General features: G+C 47.6%; 1 protein-coding gene across 2 annotated transcripts in view; it reads right to left on the bottom strand.

Annotated features, from left to right (window-relative positions):
- Positions 1 to 16,530, bottom strand: part of manba (mannosidase, beta A, lysosomal) — a 159,278-nt gene that overhangs the window by 17,444 nt on the left and 125,304 nt on the right. For both annotated transcript variants that reach the window (XM_072495205.1, XM_072495206.1), the window contains one exon: positions 11,992 to 12,136. In XM_072495205.1, the coding sequence (XP_072351306.1) occupies positions 11,992 to 12,136 (145 nt within the window). The remainder of the gene's footprint in view (positions 1 to 11,991; positions 12,137 to 16,530) is intronic.

Here is a 16,530-nt window from a genome sequence, read left to right as displayed (position 1 = left end):
TTAGTTTCTTTCTCAAGGTTAACCATTCAGTTGGGTACTTTCTACTTCAGCGTGTAATGATCTTCACTGTAGACTCACAGAGACAGCAGCAGAGAGCGGGGAATACAGAACTCCTCTCCCTCCGATAGCCCAGAGATTTCTGGCAGGTTCGTTCTGAAGAAAGCACCTGACAGGAAATAATCACTGATTGTTGTCAGGCACAACACTGTCCCTGGCCAACCCACTGGTTCCTAAGATTCACCCAACACCGACGAGTCTGGTTTCTCCTCTCCAAAATACAAAACCTAGGGAGACACTGTCCCAGCAAGCACTCTGCTGCTTAAAGGCACACTCCTATTATGAGTCCACGGACCAAAGATAAAATAAATGGGAACAAAGGAAATCATAGAATTTATCATAGACTTTACAGTGGAGAAGGAGGCCATTCGGCCCATCTAGTCTGCACCGGCCCTTGGAAAGAGCACCCCACTTAGGCCCACACTTCCAACCTATCCCCGTAACCCCGCCTAACCGTTTTGGACACTAAGGGCAATTTAGCATGGCCAATCCACCTAACCTGCATATATTTGGACTGTGGGAGGAAACCGGAGCACCCGGAGGAAACCCACGCACACACGGGGAGAACGAGCAGACTCCGCACAGACAGTGACCCAAGCAGGGAATTGAACCTGGGACCCTGAAGCTGTGAAGCAATTGTGCTAACCACTACGCTACCGTGCTGCCCGGACTCAATAGACAGCTCGGACTCTCACAACACTGATTACAAAGTACATCTCAAGATACTGTGGTCTCATCACCCCAAAAAGTCCCCTTCAAGCACACAAGATGCCTGCGGTCAAATATACACACTCCGCTCTGAACCCAAGTTAGTGTCTATGGATTTCTCCACAGAATTCCCCAGATGACCACGAGAGTTTCCAAGCTCCACTCCCAAAACATGCTTTAAAATCTTCTCTCAAATGCTTTCCCTTAGCAGTTTGCATTCTGAAATCCAGTCCAGGTTTTGCAAATGATACTTTTAAACAAAGCTTCCACTTCACTTTTAGCAGCAAATCCTATCCAGGATTTTACACCACCCCCTTTTAGGTTTCCTTTGTCTTAACCCCTTTTACATAAACTCTGAAATCCAGCCACAATTTCCAGAGTTATTTCAACTCGTATTCCAAAGTAAAATCTCACAAACCTGAAAATCACTTCAGATAGCTTTCTGGCCTCTCACAATCCAATGTTCTTAAGTTCATAAGATATAGGAGCAGAATTAGGCCATTTGGCCCATCGAGTCTGCTCTGCCATTTGATCAGGACTGATCTCATCCTGGCCTCAACTCCAATTTCCTGCCCGTTCTCCATAACCCTTCATCCCATTACCCATTAAAAATCTGTCTAACTCTGTCTTACATTTACTCGCTGTCCAGCATCCACCGCACTCTGGGGTAGCAAATTCCACAGATTCACAAACCTCAAGTTTCTCCTGAACTCTGTTTTAAATTTGCTACCTCTTTATGACTTCTTGTTTTAGAATGCCCCCACAACAGGCTTCTGCTCCACATCTACTTTATCCATATCTTTTATAGAACATAGAACATAGAACAATACAGCGCAGTACAGGCCCTTCGGCCCACGATGTTGCACCGAAACAAAAGCCATCTAACCTACACTATGCCATTATCATCCATATGTTTATCTAATAAACTTTTAAATGCCCTCAATGTTGGCGAGTTCACTACTGTAGCAGGTAGGGCATTCCACGGCCTCACTACTCTTTGCGTAAAGAACCTACCTCTGACCTCTGTCCTATATCTATTACCCCTCAATTTAAAGTTATGTCCCCTCGTGCCAGCCATATCCATCCGCGGGAGAAGGCTCTCACTGTCCACCCTATCCAACCCCCTGATCATTTTGTATGCCTCTATTAAGTCTCCTCTTAACCTTCTTCTCTCCAACGAAAACAACCTCAAGTCCATCAGCCTTTTTATCATCTTGCATACCTCAATTTGATCTCCCTTTGTTCTTCTAAAATGTCTTTTCAACTCTGTGACTTTACTTAACAGTTCTCTATTCTAGTACCTTTACCCTCAGACTTCTTCGAAACTTCTCATCATTTCTCTAGCTTCCTTAACTAACTGCTCTTAAGATCTCGACACTTGTTTTCTAAACCATTACTCCATGGCATGGCTTTTCGACTAGCCTTTTAAACACAGCTGCTTCTAACAGCTGTGAGAGCTGCCTTCGCTCTCACTACCTATCTCCAACTACCCACAAATTAGCTAAACTAAAACTAAAAAGCCTCTACCTTACAAGGCTCCAGTCGCGAGGCAACACCCACATGCTTCAACATTTATTTATTCTTCACACCGTAGCTCTCTCTCGGCACAACACACATTTGGCACTTAACCAACTCACACACATACATACACCTTTGTCCAACATGAATCTAACCAAAGGTTTTACTCTTCCAGACACAGAACCATTAAATTAAACCCACTTAAAACTATACCTCATTTCCAATGTTTACCAATACAAATATAAATCCCTAAAACCACCTTTGTTTTCCTCACACAAAGGTCAATGTCTTAGCCACAGAGAATATATTAAAGCACCCAGCTCACCACACATCCCTCAAACCAAGGATAAAACTGGAGCCGGAGAAAAACACGAAGCAGTTCCTTGTATCACTGCCCGCTGAACAAAAAGCTGCTGCCCTCCTGTTCTGCCACCAAGTCCTCTCTTGCCAACTGATCAAAAATTAACTGAAGCATTGTTAACTCAGTCACGGCCAGAGAGGAAACAGTACGGGTCTCTCTACAATGCCTCTATGAATGTTCTACTGAAATGCCATGGGAAATATTACGTACGTACATAGGAAGAGGAAACCATTCAGCTCCTTGAGCCTGATCCACAATTCAACAAGGTCAGTCAATCTGCAACCAAACTCCATAAATCCTCCTTTGCCCCATATTAGAACATGAACATCATCAGGGAATTCTGGTTTCCATAGAATTCCTACAGTGCAGGAGGAGACCATTTGGCCAATCGAGTTTGCACTGACGCTCTGAAAGAGCACTCTACCTAGGTCCACTCTGCCACCCTATCCCTGTAACCCTGCACATTGATCATGGCCAATCCACCTAACCTGCACATCTTTGAACTGCGGGAGGAAACCGGAGCACCCGGAGGAAACCCACCAGATACGGGGAGAACATGAAACTCCACACAGACAGTGACCAAAGGCCGGAATTGAACCATGGTCCCTGGCGTGGTGAGGCAGCAGTGCTAACCACTGTGCCATCATGCCACACCTTAATTACTTAATCAGCGGAATTCAGTGTGAATTCCGCCCCACCGCCCTCTGCCGTATTCTCCGGCGCCCGGTTTCGGGCGGGGTTCACGCCACGCCGGTCGGGGGCCGATGGCAGCGGCCCTCCCGGCAATTCTCCGGGCCCCGATGGGCTGAGCGGCCATCCGTTTCTGGCCAGTCCCGCTGGTGTGGATTAGACAAGGTCCCACACGGCGGGACCTGGCAGGTAAGTCGGCTGGGGCGGTCCTGGGGGGGGGGGGGGGGGGGGGGGGGGGGCGGCGCGGGGGGGATCCGGGCCCCACGGTGGCCTGGCCCGCGATTGGGGCCCACCGATCTGAGGGGGGCCCTGTGCCGTGGGGGCACTCCTTCCTTCTGCGCCAGTCCCTGTAGGACTTCGCCATGGCTGGCGCGGAGAAGACAACCCTGCACATGCGCCAGAATACGGCGGCCGGTCTGCACAGAACCACGCCAGTGGTTCTGCGCATGCGCGAGATCATGTCGGCCCTTCGGCGCATGCGCTAACTCGCGCAGTCCCTTCGGCGTCAGCTGGCGCTGCGCCACCCCTCCCACGTCCACCTAGCCCCCGGAAGTGCAGAGAAATCCGCACTTTCGGGGGCTGTTGACACCAGAGTGGTTCGCGCCGGTTTTCCCGCCGGCGTGTGGACTTAGTCCCGTGAAAGGAGAATCCAGCCCAATATCTTTGGTTAACCAAAAACTATTTTCCTCAAATTTAAAATTAACAATTGAACTATCATTAATTGCCAAATTTACAGGTGTTCAAAACTTCAACCATTATTTCAGTGTCAAGGCATTTTCTAATTTCCCTTCTGAAATGTCTGGCCCCTAGTTCCAGTCTCGCAAACCAGTGGAAATAGTTTCTCTCTATCTACGCTACCTGTTCACCTTAAAATCTTGAAAATTTCATGATATTGGACCTCTTTGGACTGTGGGAGAAAACCGGAGCACCCGGAGGAAACCCACGCAGACACAGGGAGAACATGCAAACTCCACACAGACAATCACCCGAGTCAGGAATTGAACCCGGGTCCCCGCCACTGTGTGGAAGCAGTGCTAACCACTGTGCCTCACAATAACATTGTCAAATTTGTCAATGTTGTCAAAAATTCAATTTGCTCACAATAAAATCCACTATCCACTTCGACCCATTCACTTAATCTATCAAAATGTCCTTGTAATGTTATGCTTCTATTGGCAATACTTACAATGCTGACCGTCCTTGTGACCGGCTTTCGGTTCCATCATCTAAGTTATTAATAATCATGATGAATATTTGAAATGAAAATGAAAATCGCTTATTGTCACAAGTAGGCTTCAATGAAGTTACTGTGAAAAGCCCCTAGTCGCCATATTCCGGCGCCTGTTCGGGGAGGCTGGTACGGGAATTGAACCGTGCTGCTGGCCTGCTTGGTCTGCTTTAAAAGTCAGCGATTTAGCCCAGTGTGCTAAACCAGCCCCCAAGCAGACCCTTGCAGGATACTAGTGGTCACATCCTGCCAGTTATAATACCTGCTGTCCTGTCTCTTAACACTCAGCTAACCTCCGAACCAGGTTAACAATATTCCTTCAATTCAGTGACATTCAACTTTAGATAAGAATCTCTTATAAGGAACTTCATCAATGGCTTTCTGGAAGTCCATATAAATAACATGCACAGACATTCCCCTTTTCATTACTTCAGTCATATCTTTTAAAAATTCAATTAGTTTGGTCAGACAGGCACTACTCTTTCCAAATCCATGCTCCTGGTCAGCTGGAAGTTTTCTAGTTTTCAGTTATTTTTATAAGGGCCCCGAAGAATCCAGCACGAGTTTTAAGGATACAAAATGATAACGTTTATTTACTATAACAATATATACATAACAGTAGCAGTAACTTCCCTTGCTACCTTCTCCTTCCTGGTTCCTGGACTGGCCAGCTTATTTATAGTAGGAGTTTCTCCGCCCCCCTCATTGGGGAAGTTCATACTCCCATAGGATTGTGGGATAGTCATTAGTCCCCAGCCAATCGTCAATAGGCAGGTTATAACATCCCTCCCCCCCAAAGTCCAAGGAATCCACCGTAGGCCCTGGCGAAGGAAGGCGTCAAACTCGTTTGGCCGCAGGCCGGACGCCATTTGCACGCGGCGCTGGATCAGGCGGCGTATAACGAGACGGAGACCGGCGCTTCCGTGATGAACGGCGCAGTTGTGCATCCACGGCCTGTGGACCCGAGGATTCCCCCTCTGATTCATCCTGTGTCTCCATCTCGGAGTCAGAGTCTGCTGCCTCCGTCAAGTCAGCGTCTCTATCCCCATTCGGTCCCGTCACGACCTGCGCAGGCTTCGAGTGAGGCACCAGTGGAAGATTTGGAGGACTACCTTCCCTTGTTTCTGGTCTTTGCCGCTGTTGAACTGAGCTCCGGGGGCGGGGAATCTTTTGCGGGGATGATCTTCTGGACCGGACGTGGTCTACATGTTTTCGCTGGAGACGACCCTGGGCTTGCACTTGGTACGATATAGGGCCCGTTTGGCGAAAGATTACACCAGGAACCCATTGGGCACCACCAGCAAAATTCCGCACGAATACTGGGTCACCGGGAGCAAACTGCCGAATCGGACGATGCCGAGACAATCCCGGTCCCTGCCGTTCTTGTGTGCGGCGTACTTTTGCGTCAATGTCCGGGAAGACCATACTAAGGCGGGTGCGAAGTCTCCGGCCCATTAGGAGTTCTGCGGGAGCTACCCCAGTCACTGTATGGGGGGTGGTCCTGTACGTAAACAAAAACCGAGCCAGTCTCGTGTCCATTGATCCGGAAGACTGCTTCTTTAGGCCTCTTTTGAATGTTTGCACTGCACGCTCTGCCAACCCATTTGAAGCCGGGTGGTAAGGGGCAGTGCGGATATGGCGGATGCCGTTCGTCTTTGTAAACCTAGCAAACTCCTCACTCGTGAATGGAGTGCCATTATCCGTGACCAGCACCTCGGGGAGGCCATGTGTGCTAAATGATAAACGCATTTTTTCAATTGTTGCGCAGGACGTTGTCCCCTGCATCTTATGCACCTCCAGCCATTTGGACTGGGCGTCAATTCGTAGAAGGAACATGGATCCCTGAAAAGGGCCTGCGAAATCTGCATGTAAGCGTGCCCAATGCCGCCCTGGCCATTCCCAGTGATGTAGGGGCGCGGCCGACGGAAGCTTCTGATGCTCCTGGCAAATGGAGCAGTTTTGGGCCACCTTCTCAATGTTGGTGTCGAGGCCTGGCCACCAGACATAACTCCGGCCAACATTTTCATCTTGGTCACGCCCGGATGCCCATTGTGCAAGTCTGTTAGTATCAGCTCCTGGCCTTTTTCCGGGACAATCACACGCGTCCCCCACAAGAGGATGCCGTCTTCCACGCTGAACTCTAACAGCTTGGAGGAAAATGCCCGCAACTCGCCTGGGAGTTGTCTATGCTGCCCACCATACAGGACTATGTGCCGAACCTTTGACAGGACTGGCTCCGTCTGGGTCCACTCACGGATCTGTGATGCCGTGACAGGCAAGGTGTCCATAAAATGTAGGGTTGCGACCACCTCACCGGTCGTGGGGGTCGACATGGGGCCGGTTGATAAAGGCAATCGGCTCAGTGCGTCGGCATTTGCTATCTGCGTACCTGGTTTGTGCTCCAGAGAATACTCGTATGCAGCAAGCAACAAAGCCCAGCGCTGGATCCATGCAGAAGCAATGGGCGGTATTGGCTTATCCTCTCTGAAGAGTCCCAGCAGGGGCTTATGATCAGTCACGATAGTGAAATGGCGGCCGTACACATACTGGTGGAAGCGTTTCACCGCGAAAACCACTGCCAGGCCCTCCTTCTCGATCTGCGCGTACTTTTTCTCCGCTGCAGTCAATGTGCGGGAGGGGAAAGCTATCGGTCGCTCGGCCCCGTTCTCCATCTTGTGGGACAGGACAGCCCCAATACCATACGGGGATGCACCACATGTGACGAGCAAAGGCTTTCCCGGATCATAGTGGGTTAGTAACCCAGACGACGACAATTGTTGCTTTACCCGCCGGAAAGCGGTTTCTTGCGGCTGACCCCAAACCCAGGTGTGATTTTTCTTTAGCAGCAGGTGTAAGGGGGCCAGCGTAGTTGCCAGATTGGGGAGGAACTTCCCGTAATAGTTTACGAGACCGAGAAAAGAACAAAGATGCGAAGTGTCAGTCGGGGTGGGGGCATGTTGAATTGCACGCACCTTCTCTGCGACGGGGTGCAGACCATCGCGGTCCACCCGATAACCTAGGTAGACTACTTCTTTTGCCTGAAATACGCACTTTGTGTGACATAAACGGACTCCAGCCTCCGAAAGGCGTTTAAGGACAGCCTCCAGATTTTCCAAATGCTCTTGCTCCGACGTCCCTGTAATCAACACGTCATCTAGGTAGACAGCCACACGTGGTAAACCTCTCAAAATGCCCTCCATAACACGTTGAAAAATTGCGCAGGCAGAGGATACTCCAAAGGGCAACCGTGTATATTCATACAGGCCCCGGTGTGTGTTAATTGTTACATATGGTCGGGAGGCAGGGTCCAGCTCCAACTGCAGGTAGGCGTGACTCATATCTAATTTTGTGAATGAGAGTCCGCCTGCAAGTTTCGCGTAGAGATCCTCTATGCGAGGCATTGGGTATCGGTCGAGTCGGGAAACTGTATTCACTGTAAGTTTATAGTCGCCACACAAGCGAACTGTGGCATCTGGCTTCATTACTGGTACAATTGGTGCTGCCCAGTCAGCAAAACGGACGGGCCTGATAATACCCAAACTCTCCAAACGAGTGAGCTCCCCTTCTACCTTCTTGAGCAAGGCGTAAGGCACTGGGCGCGCCCGGAAATAGTGCGGCGTGGCTCCTGGTTCAACTTGGATACGGGCTACGGCCCCTTTTATTTTCCCCAAACCAGGCTGGAATACCTCTGGGTATCGTCCTAGCACCTCAGTCAACCCTCCAGAAACCGTTTGGAGGATGTGCTGCCATTGCAACCGCAAATGGCGCAACCAGTCCCGACCCAACAGGCTGGGCCCATGGCCACGCAATACGATAAGTGGGAAACGCCCCTCCTGGCGTCCATAGACAACAGGGGTCATTGTAGTTCCTGCAATGTCCAGTGGTTCCCCCGTGTAGGTGGCCAACCTGGCCTGTGAGTCAGTTAATGTAAGGGTCTGTATACCCTGCTTGATGCGGTCGAATGTCCTCTGGGCAATCACGGAGACCGCTGCGCCAGTATCCAACTCCATCTCCAGCGGGTGGCCATTGACCCGTACTGTCACCTTAATGGGGGCCACACGGGGAGCTGCCACACAATGCAGCTGCAGGCAGTCGTCCTCCGTCTCCACGTCCTCAGGTGTGGTCGCCGCAGGTTCATCCACATGGAAGGTACGGCCTCTGGGCTGGTCCCAGTTACGGCCCCTGGGCTGGTCCCAGTTTCGGTCGGAACGACGGCGCCTCTGGCGTCCCCAGGACCGCCGTCCGCGACGGGGTCGGCGCCTACAAGTCTGACACGGACATGGCTCCTCATCCATTGGCTCTGGAGAAGGCTCCCTTCGGGGAGGAATGTCCGATGGCCACTGGCGTCGGTCTGGTCGTTGCCTCGCCCAAGGTACCGCAGGAGTGCGGGGGGACGTTTTTGGGCGGAAAGGGTTGCGCCCCAAGGCATGCACTTCCATTCCCTGTAGCTCCTGTACTCCTCGCTCTGCGCTCTCTCGGAACAAGACTATTTGTATTGCCTGTTGAAAAGTCAATGTTGGCTCCGCTAACAACTTTCTCTGGGTGGCCGCATTGTTAATACCGCAAACCAAACGGTCGCGTAACATTTCTGACAAGGTCTCACCATAGTCACAGTATTCCGCAATCCCGCGTAGCCTGGATAAAAAATCGGCAAGGGATTCTCCAGGGGTCCTCTCAGCGGTATTAAACCGGTAACGCTGGACTATCGTGGACGGGGTTGGGTTAAAGTGTTGCCCCACTATATTCACAAGTTCGTCAAACGTTTTGGTGTCCGGCGCAGCTGGGTACGTAAGGCTCCTAATCACCCCAAACGTATGCGGCCCGCAGGCGGTGAGCAATATGACCACCTGGCGCTCGTTTTCAGTGATATTGTTTGCCCGGAAATAGTAACGCATCCGTTGTGTGTACTGGTTCCAGCTTTCCAGCGCAGCATCAAAAACATCCAAACGTCCGTACAGAGGCATGGTATAATAGAAAACAACTTCCAACCTGTATCCAACAAAAATCCAGGGAGGTGGCTTCAGCAGTGTAGACAGCTATTCACTTTTACCTTCGTCACCAGTTTTATAAGGGCCCCGAAGAATCCAGCACGAGTTTTAAGGATACAAAATAATAACGTTTATTTACTATAACAATATAAACATAACAGTAGCAGTAACTTCCCTTGCTACCTTCTCCTTCCTGGTTCCTGGACTGGCCAGCTTATTTATAGTAGGAGTTTCTCCGCCCCCCTCATTGGGGAAGTTCATACTCCCATAGGATTGTGGGATAGTCATTAGTCCCCAGCCAATCGTCAGTAGGCAGGTTATAACAGTTATCCTGCGATAACCACTAGTGATTTCCTCACTACATATTCTCGGTGAACTGGCTCAAATTCCCTGGTTTCAGTTGCTTACCTTTCTTGTCCAGTGGGCACTCCAGTCTGCGATTGTACTTTGCACCTAATATTTATCTGACAGTAATATCGGTCTTCTACAGAAATTTCCCAAACTCACAAGGAGAGGTAACAATAACTTGGTGTACCCAGACACCAAGCTACACGCTTTACTGCAGCTCCAATGTTATTGTGCAACGGTTAGATGTTACAAATGAAGAAAATTATAATTGTATAATTTTAGGGTTTACAACTGTAAATGGTGACAACATTTCAAACCCAGGAAGTTATTTTGAAATAGTTGATCAGTAACATTTTATTTTTTGTCTTCAGGTAGCTGTGCACAAGCTTTTTTTAAAAAACCACCACAAACATTTCAGTCTAAAATGTGAAATTGAAAAAAGATAGTTTTCAAACCTGCCTTGACACTATAATTACATTTATATTTCCACCATTTCCAAGCTGAAGTGGGAAAAGTTCTCTCTTGGAGAGGGTCTTGCGTCAATTAAGGTGATGTTATACACCCAGCTCGCATCAATCCAGAGCTACTTTGTATAAATGCACATGTGTAAGACAACAGTGCTTCTGTTTTCAATAAACAATGTTCAGGCAGTGATCTCAATACTCTGAGTGTGCTGACAGGAAAGTACAGCAGTCACCACCCGCAAATATAATAATAATCTTTATTGTCACAAGTAGGCTTACATTAACGCTGCAATGAAATTACTGTGAAAATCCTCTAGTCGCCACATTCTGGCGCCTGTTTGGGTACACAGAGGGAGAATTCAGAATGTCCAAATTACCTAACAGCACGTCTTTCGGGACTTGTGGGAGGAAACCGGAACACCTGGAGGAAACCCACGCAGACACGGGGAGAACGTGCAGACTCCACACGGACAGTAACCCAGGGCCGGGATTCAAACTCGGGTAGCAGAAATACTTTTGACTCGGAAGTCAGACGGTTGTGGGTTCAAGTCTCCAAGGCTCCAAAGATTTAAGCACAAATGTCGGTTGACACTCCCGTTCAGTACTGTGGGAGTGCTGCATTGTTGGAGAGCTGTCTTTTTGATGAAATGTTAAACATTAGTTCTCCCAGGTGGACAGAAAAGATTGTGTACATGGCAGTACTGGATGAAGAGGCAGTTACCCCACTGCCCTCCCCAGCAGCACTGAAACAGATAATCTGGTCATCATTGTTGATTCTGGGAGTTGGGTGTTCCTAAATTGGCTGTTACATTTCCTACATCACAACAGTAACTATAATATCATTGGCTGCAAATAGTTTTGCGTTGTCGTGATTGTGAAAGGTGCGATATAAATACATATTCCTCACCAACACAATCTCAGGGGATTTAACCCGCTGATTATTTTGTAATGAGAACGTTTTAAGACCATCCATAACTTGCTGACCCGATGTGCAGATATTAAAACATAAGTTCATAAGTTATAAGATATGGGAGCAGAATTATGCATTTTGGCCCATCGAGTCTGCTCCGCCATTCGATCATGGCTGATCCCATCCTGACCTCAACTCCACCGTCCTGCCCGTTCTATATCACCCTTCAACCCATTACTAATTAAAAATGTCTAACTCTTCCTTAAATTTACTCACTGTCCCAGCATGCACCACACTCTGGGGTAGCGAATTCCACAGATTCACAGCCCTTTGGGAGAAGTAGTTTCTCCTCAATTCAGTTTTAAATCTGCTATCTCGTATCCGGAGACTATGACCTCTCGTTCTAGATTACCCCACAATCCGCTCCATGTCGACTTTATCCATACCGTTTATCATCTTGTGCACCTCAATTTGATCTCCCCTCATTCTTCTAAAATCAAGAGAGTATCGGCCTAAACTGTTCAATCTCTCATCATACGACAAACCCATCATCTCTGGAATCAACCTAGCGAACCTCCTCTGAACTGCGTCCAAAGCCACTACATCTTTCCTCAAATAAAACATTCAGTAGATTCTCTCAAATTGGTTTGAAGAAAGGTTTTCAGCCTGAAATAGAGGTCAAGAAATGCAACGATGACTTTATGTTTGAAAATGCATACCAATGGAAGCCCAGGAGGGCGCCTGCCAGATGTCATTAAGCTGCCAGTATAATGCGCCCATTGTCAAACCTTGGCCATTGATGATCTCACTTTGACTTCGACGGTAGAATTCAGTTTGTGCTTTTATACATTGTGATTGCATCACCTGTTTGTAAGTACAAGGAGGTCACATTTACGATGGACACATATCAATGTTATTAAATAAAAATAAGACTTAGTCAATGATTTAAAATGGCTTAAATCTGTACCTCTCAAACTTAATGCTATTTAAAATTTTCAAAGGTTCAAAATAAAAAGTTGAAAATCTTTAACGTGATGCATCCCTTTTAAGTGATCCTATTTTATGCGAAGCCACTGAAATATTGTTATCTCCAAGTAAAAATTCTATTAGGTTTTCGTCAAAACCATTTTGTTCTTTTTTTCTCCAATCACGGGAAAACAATTCATATTCCCAATTCCTTCACCTCCAAACCCTCCCCCACCCCACCACCCTTCACAGTGGGAACTCGATGAACTGACTGCTGGAGCTCAGTAAAACCATGTCCAATTCTACTTTAAAAATCATTAACAGGGAATTGTGCAAAACACCTGTGTCAGGTTTCCAAGTCTGCAATGAAGCATTTATGTTATAGATACATAGATACATCGAAGATAGGAGCAGGAGGCCTTTTGGCCCTTCGAGTCTGCTCCGCCATTCATCACCATCAATACTGATCATCCAACTCAATAGCCTAATCCTGCTTTCTCCCCATAGCTTTGATCCCATTCTCCCCAAGTGCTATATCCAGCCGCCTCTTGAATATATGCAATGTTTTAGCATCAACTACTTCCTGTGGGAATGAATTCCACAGGCTCACCACTCTTTGTGTGAAGAAATGTCTCCTTATCTCTGTCCGAAATAGTTTACCCAGAATCCTCAGGCTGTGACCCCTGGTTCTGGACACACCCGTCATTGGTAACATCTTCCCTGCATCCACCCTGTCTAGTCCTGTTAAGAGTTCAGCATTGACCTGTTTGCCCAGCTGAACCTGGAGAACTGCTGTAGTTTTGATCACCTGACTTGGGATTATACTTGCATTAAAAGCAGTTCAGAGAAGGTTCACTAAGCTAATTCCTGGGATGTAGAGGTTGTCTTATGAGGAAAGGTTAAGCAGGTTGGGTCTATACTCACTGGAGTTTAGAAGAATCAGAGGTGTTCTCATTGAAACATAGAAATACTGAGGGGGCTTGACAGGTAGGACCCAGAGAGATGTTTCCTCTCGTGGGGGAATTTAGAATTAGGAAACAGTTTTAAAATTAGGGGTCTTGCACTTATGGGGAGAAATGTCTTCTCTCAAAGGGTTGTTAGTCTTTCCATTCTCTTCCCCAGAGAGCAATGGAGGCTGAGATAGACTTCTAATTGATAAAGGATTAAGGGTTATGAGGACGGGGAAGAGAGTGGAGTTAAGGCCACAATAGATCAGCTCTGATCATATTAAATGGTGGAGCAGGTTCGAAGGGCTGAATGGCCTACTCCTAGTTCTCATGATCCTATGAGATCAAACAACACATGCAAACCTGGGAGCTGAGTCACTGGGTTACCAGTTGGCATTGTTCAACACCAGCAATCTAGATACTTTTATTTATCCAATTAAACAGATATTTATGGGGGGGTGGGGGGGTCACGAGATGTAGTGTAGGAGCAGGAGCGGCTGCGTTTTCGCAAGCTCTGAGCTCTCGGTCTCAGCTCTCGGGCAGAGATGATTGGTGCTCACACAGATGATCTGCAAGATATCCTAGAGAATGGATGAAGTGGAGAAGAGAATCCTATCAGTCAATAGGGCAGTTTCCTTTGTGGGAACACACCATCAGTCCTTGTAAATCCTGCTGCATGGTATCCTGGTTGATTCGGGGAGATGGGGCCAGACAAGAAGTATTCATGCCCTGCCTCCTGCGGGGAGCTGAGGTGAATTCCCGTCCGAATTGGAGAACTGGTGGCCATGCTTTCACAATCTCGATTTGAAGGCTGGGCGTTTTGAGTTTGATGGAGCACATTGTATCCAGTCTTCAAGGCCTGGGGTCAGTTGGAAGCCCTGACCCTGGTCTTCTGCTGTCTTGTCCTTTGTGTTCGTTGAGAAGGATTGGAAGCGGCCGGAGTGTCGTGTGTTCGCCCAGAATTCTCTTTACCAGGGCTCCGGGACAACGACATGGCCCTGGGGCTTTGGACCATCCTGTCATGGCATTGCCCTTTACAAGCTCTGTGAACTGCGATATTATCCTGCAATTCATCAACAACCTTGAACTTTGTTCCCTTGATTACACTTCTGATTTTGTGTTATGCCTTTTACCCTGACACGGGGTATATGAAATATGAACACAGAGGTGTTTGTCACCTGTTATATTATGAGAATCATGCGGAGCTGGTTGTATAACATGAGGGTTGTGCAATAGTTCCTACTTTGTTTTATGTGCTGTAATCCTTGCTTTTATACTGAGGGAGTATATTTTTTTTAGATAACCTTCACTTTATTTGTCAATAAGATGAGTAGCGCCACAGGAGGGTGGCAGGTAGATGGTTTGAAGGTTGTTGCTATGGCTTTATAAGTCCTCATTGTGGGTGAGGAAGACCCCCCGTTATTCTGGGATTAAGGAATCCTTGCTGGTCTCCTATGAAGGTACAGGCAGATCATGTATCCTGCAGAAGACTGGGTTCCTTCTGTTTTGGTTGGCACCTCTGGTGTTGGGAGTAGAGGGGGAATATGTACTGGTGCACGCCCGAGCATGGGTGGTTAATCCGTGGATATCTAGCCTTTCTGCAGTTGGTCTTTTATATTTATTGGCTGTGCGAGTAGTGGCAGTGGTCATGTGATTGAGTAGGTTAGAGCAGTAGTAACTGTGTTTATCTGGGGGTTCCTGGACTGCTCTCCTTCTTCAGATTAGGTACCCCATGGGATGTAGTATCCTGCTGGCTGAGGGGCCTGAATGGAGTCGCAGTGCTTTGTTTCAGCGCTGTTGGAGGTTTTCCTCAGATGGAGGAGTAGGTCCCTCTCCTCCAAGTGGCCTTGCACAGGGACTTCCTTCTTGAGGCTTGGGCTCCCCTGGGAAGAGGGCAGTTATGGTACTCTGTCCCAGGTATCCTTTTTGCGAAAGTGTACATTGCTAGATCTTGTCGGACACCTATTGGCTACTCCTGGTGTTCCCCCTCTGGGTTTCCTTTCTTTATCTGGGTAGGCGAGGCGCTCACACAGGCTCCGATTTGTTATATTTAATCCTAGAGGGTTTCCCTTATCTTGTTGGGGCGAAGAGAGTTGTATCTCCCTGCGAGATAGCCCGTTGATGGGTGTATTGATTAAGATCATAAGACATTGGAGCAGAATTATGCCATTCAGCCCATTAAGCTTGCTCCATCATTCAATCATGGCTGATACGTTTCTCATCCCCGTTCTCCTGCCTTGTCCCCATCACCCCTGATCTCCTTATTAATCAGGATTCTTCTTCTTCGTGTCGGTGGGTTTCTTCGGTGGAAAACAGTTTCTGTTTTCCGGTGATGGTGGGGCCTGAACGGTGCCTCTGATTTGGCTGGAGTGAGCGCTGCTGTGTAGCGAGTCTCGGCACGGTGTACGTATCCTTGATTTACTGCCCCCTGTATTCAAGAGCGTTCACTGCCATGTCACGTCTTGTACCAATGGCGACATCCTATTATCCCTTCTCTTGGGAATGTTTGGAGATCTTGGGAGGCTGAGTTGTTTTTTACCCCATAAGGAATCTTGTATATTGCGTCGCTTTTATTTGTGCCTTATGGAGGGCGTGCACCACAGGGCCACGTGCTCGTGAACTTTCGTGGTATCCTGAGATCCCCTAATCTTTTTGGTATCCTTTCATTTTCTGTATGAAGGGAGATGCCGACTGCAACAATTACAATGTTTGATCTAAACCAATTGTATTGAACCAGATTTTGGGCATTTGCTGCATCTTGCGGTTATATTTAAAATATCTCCTTAGAACTAATATCTTTGCGGATTTTTTTCTGGATTTCCCTTTCTTTATTTTGGGGTTAAACAGTCATTGGCTGGCTCCTGCAGAAGTACAGGCAGATCTCATATCCAAGAAAAAGATGTGCTAATGTGTCACTGGTGGCTCTGGAAATCTGGAGTTGGGGGGAGGCACGCTTTGGTGCACACCCAAAGGGGCGCAAAAATCTTATCCTATATTTTATTTAGTTGTATGAGGAATTGTTACACATGAAGGTGTGCACCATTTTACCATGTTTCATTGCTTTTCTTCCCCATTCTGTAGCTTATCCATCCACCGTCTTTCCTTCATAAATAGAGGCATCAATTTTACTGATTAAGCGGAACCAATTATGTTGGTGTTCTCCTGTCTTTTTCTGTACTTATTTGCATGGAGTATTTAAGCTGTACTGTGCCAGTTTTGAGAGTTTGTTGCGTTATTGTAAAAATGGGAAAAAATTCTAATTAAAAAAAATATATATATACATAAAAAATAGGTATTTATATGTACAGAAGCCAGTATCCGACGACCTGGGTCACATTGAGATCC

Source organism: Scyliorhinus torazame, chromosome 3, assembly GCF_047496885.1.
Source record: "Scyliorhinus torazame isolate Kashiwa2021f chromosome 3, sScyTor2.1, whole genome shotgun sequence".
NCBI classification, from domain to species: Eukaryota; Metazoa; Chordata; class Chondrichthyes; order Carcharhiniformes; family Scyliorhinidae; genus Scyliorhinus; species Scyliorhinus torazame.
The sequence above is the reverse complement of the archived record's forward strand: the minus strand, read 5'-3'. Positions and strand labels throughout refer to the sequence as shown.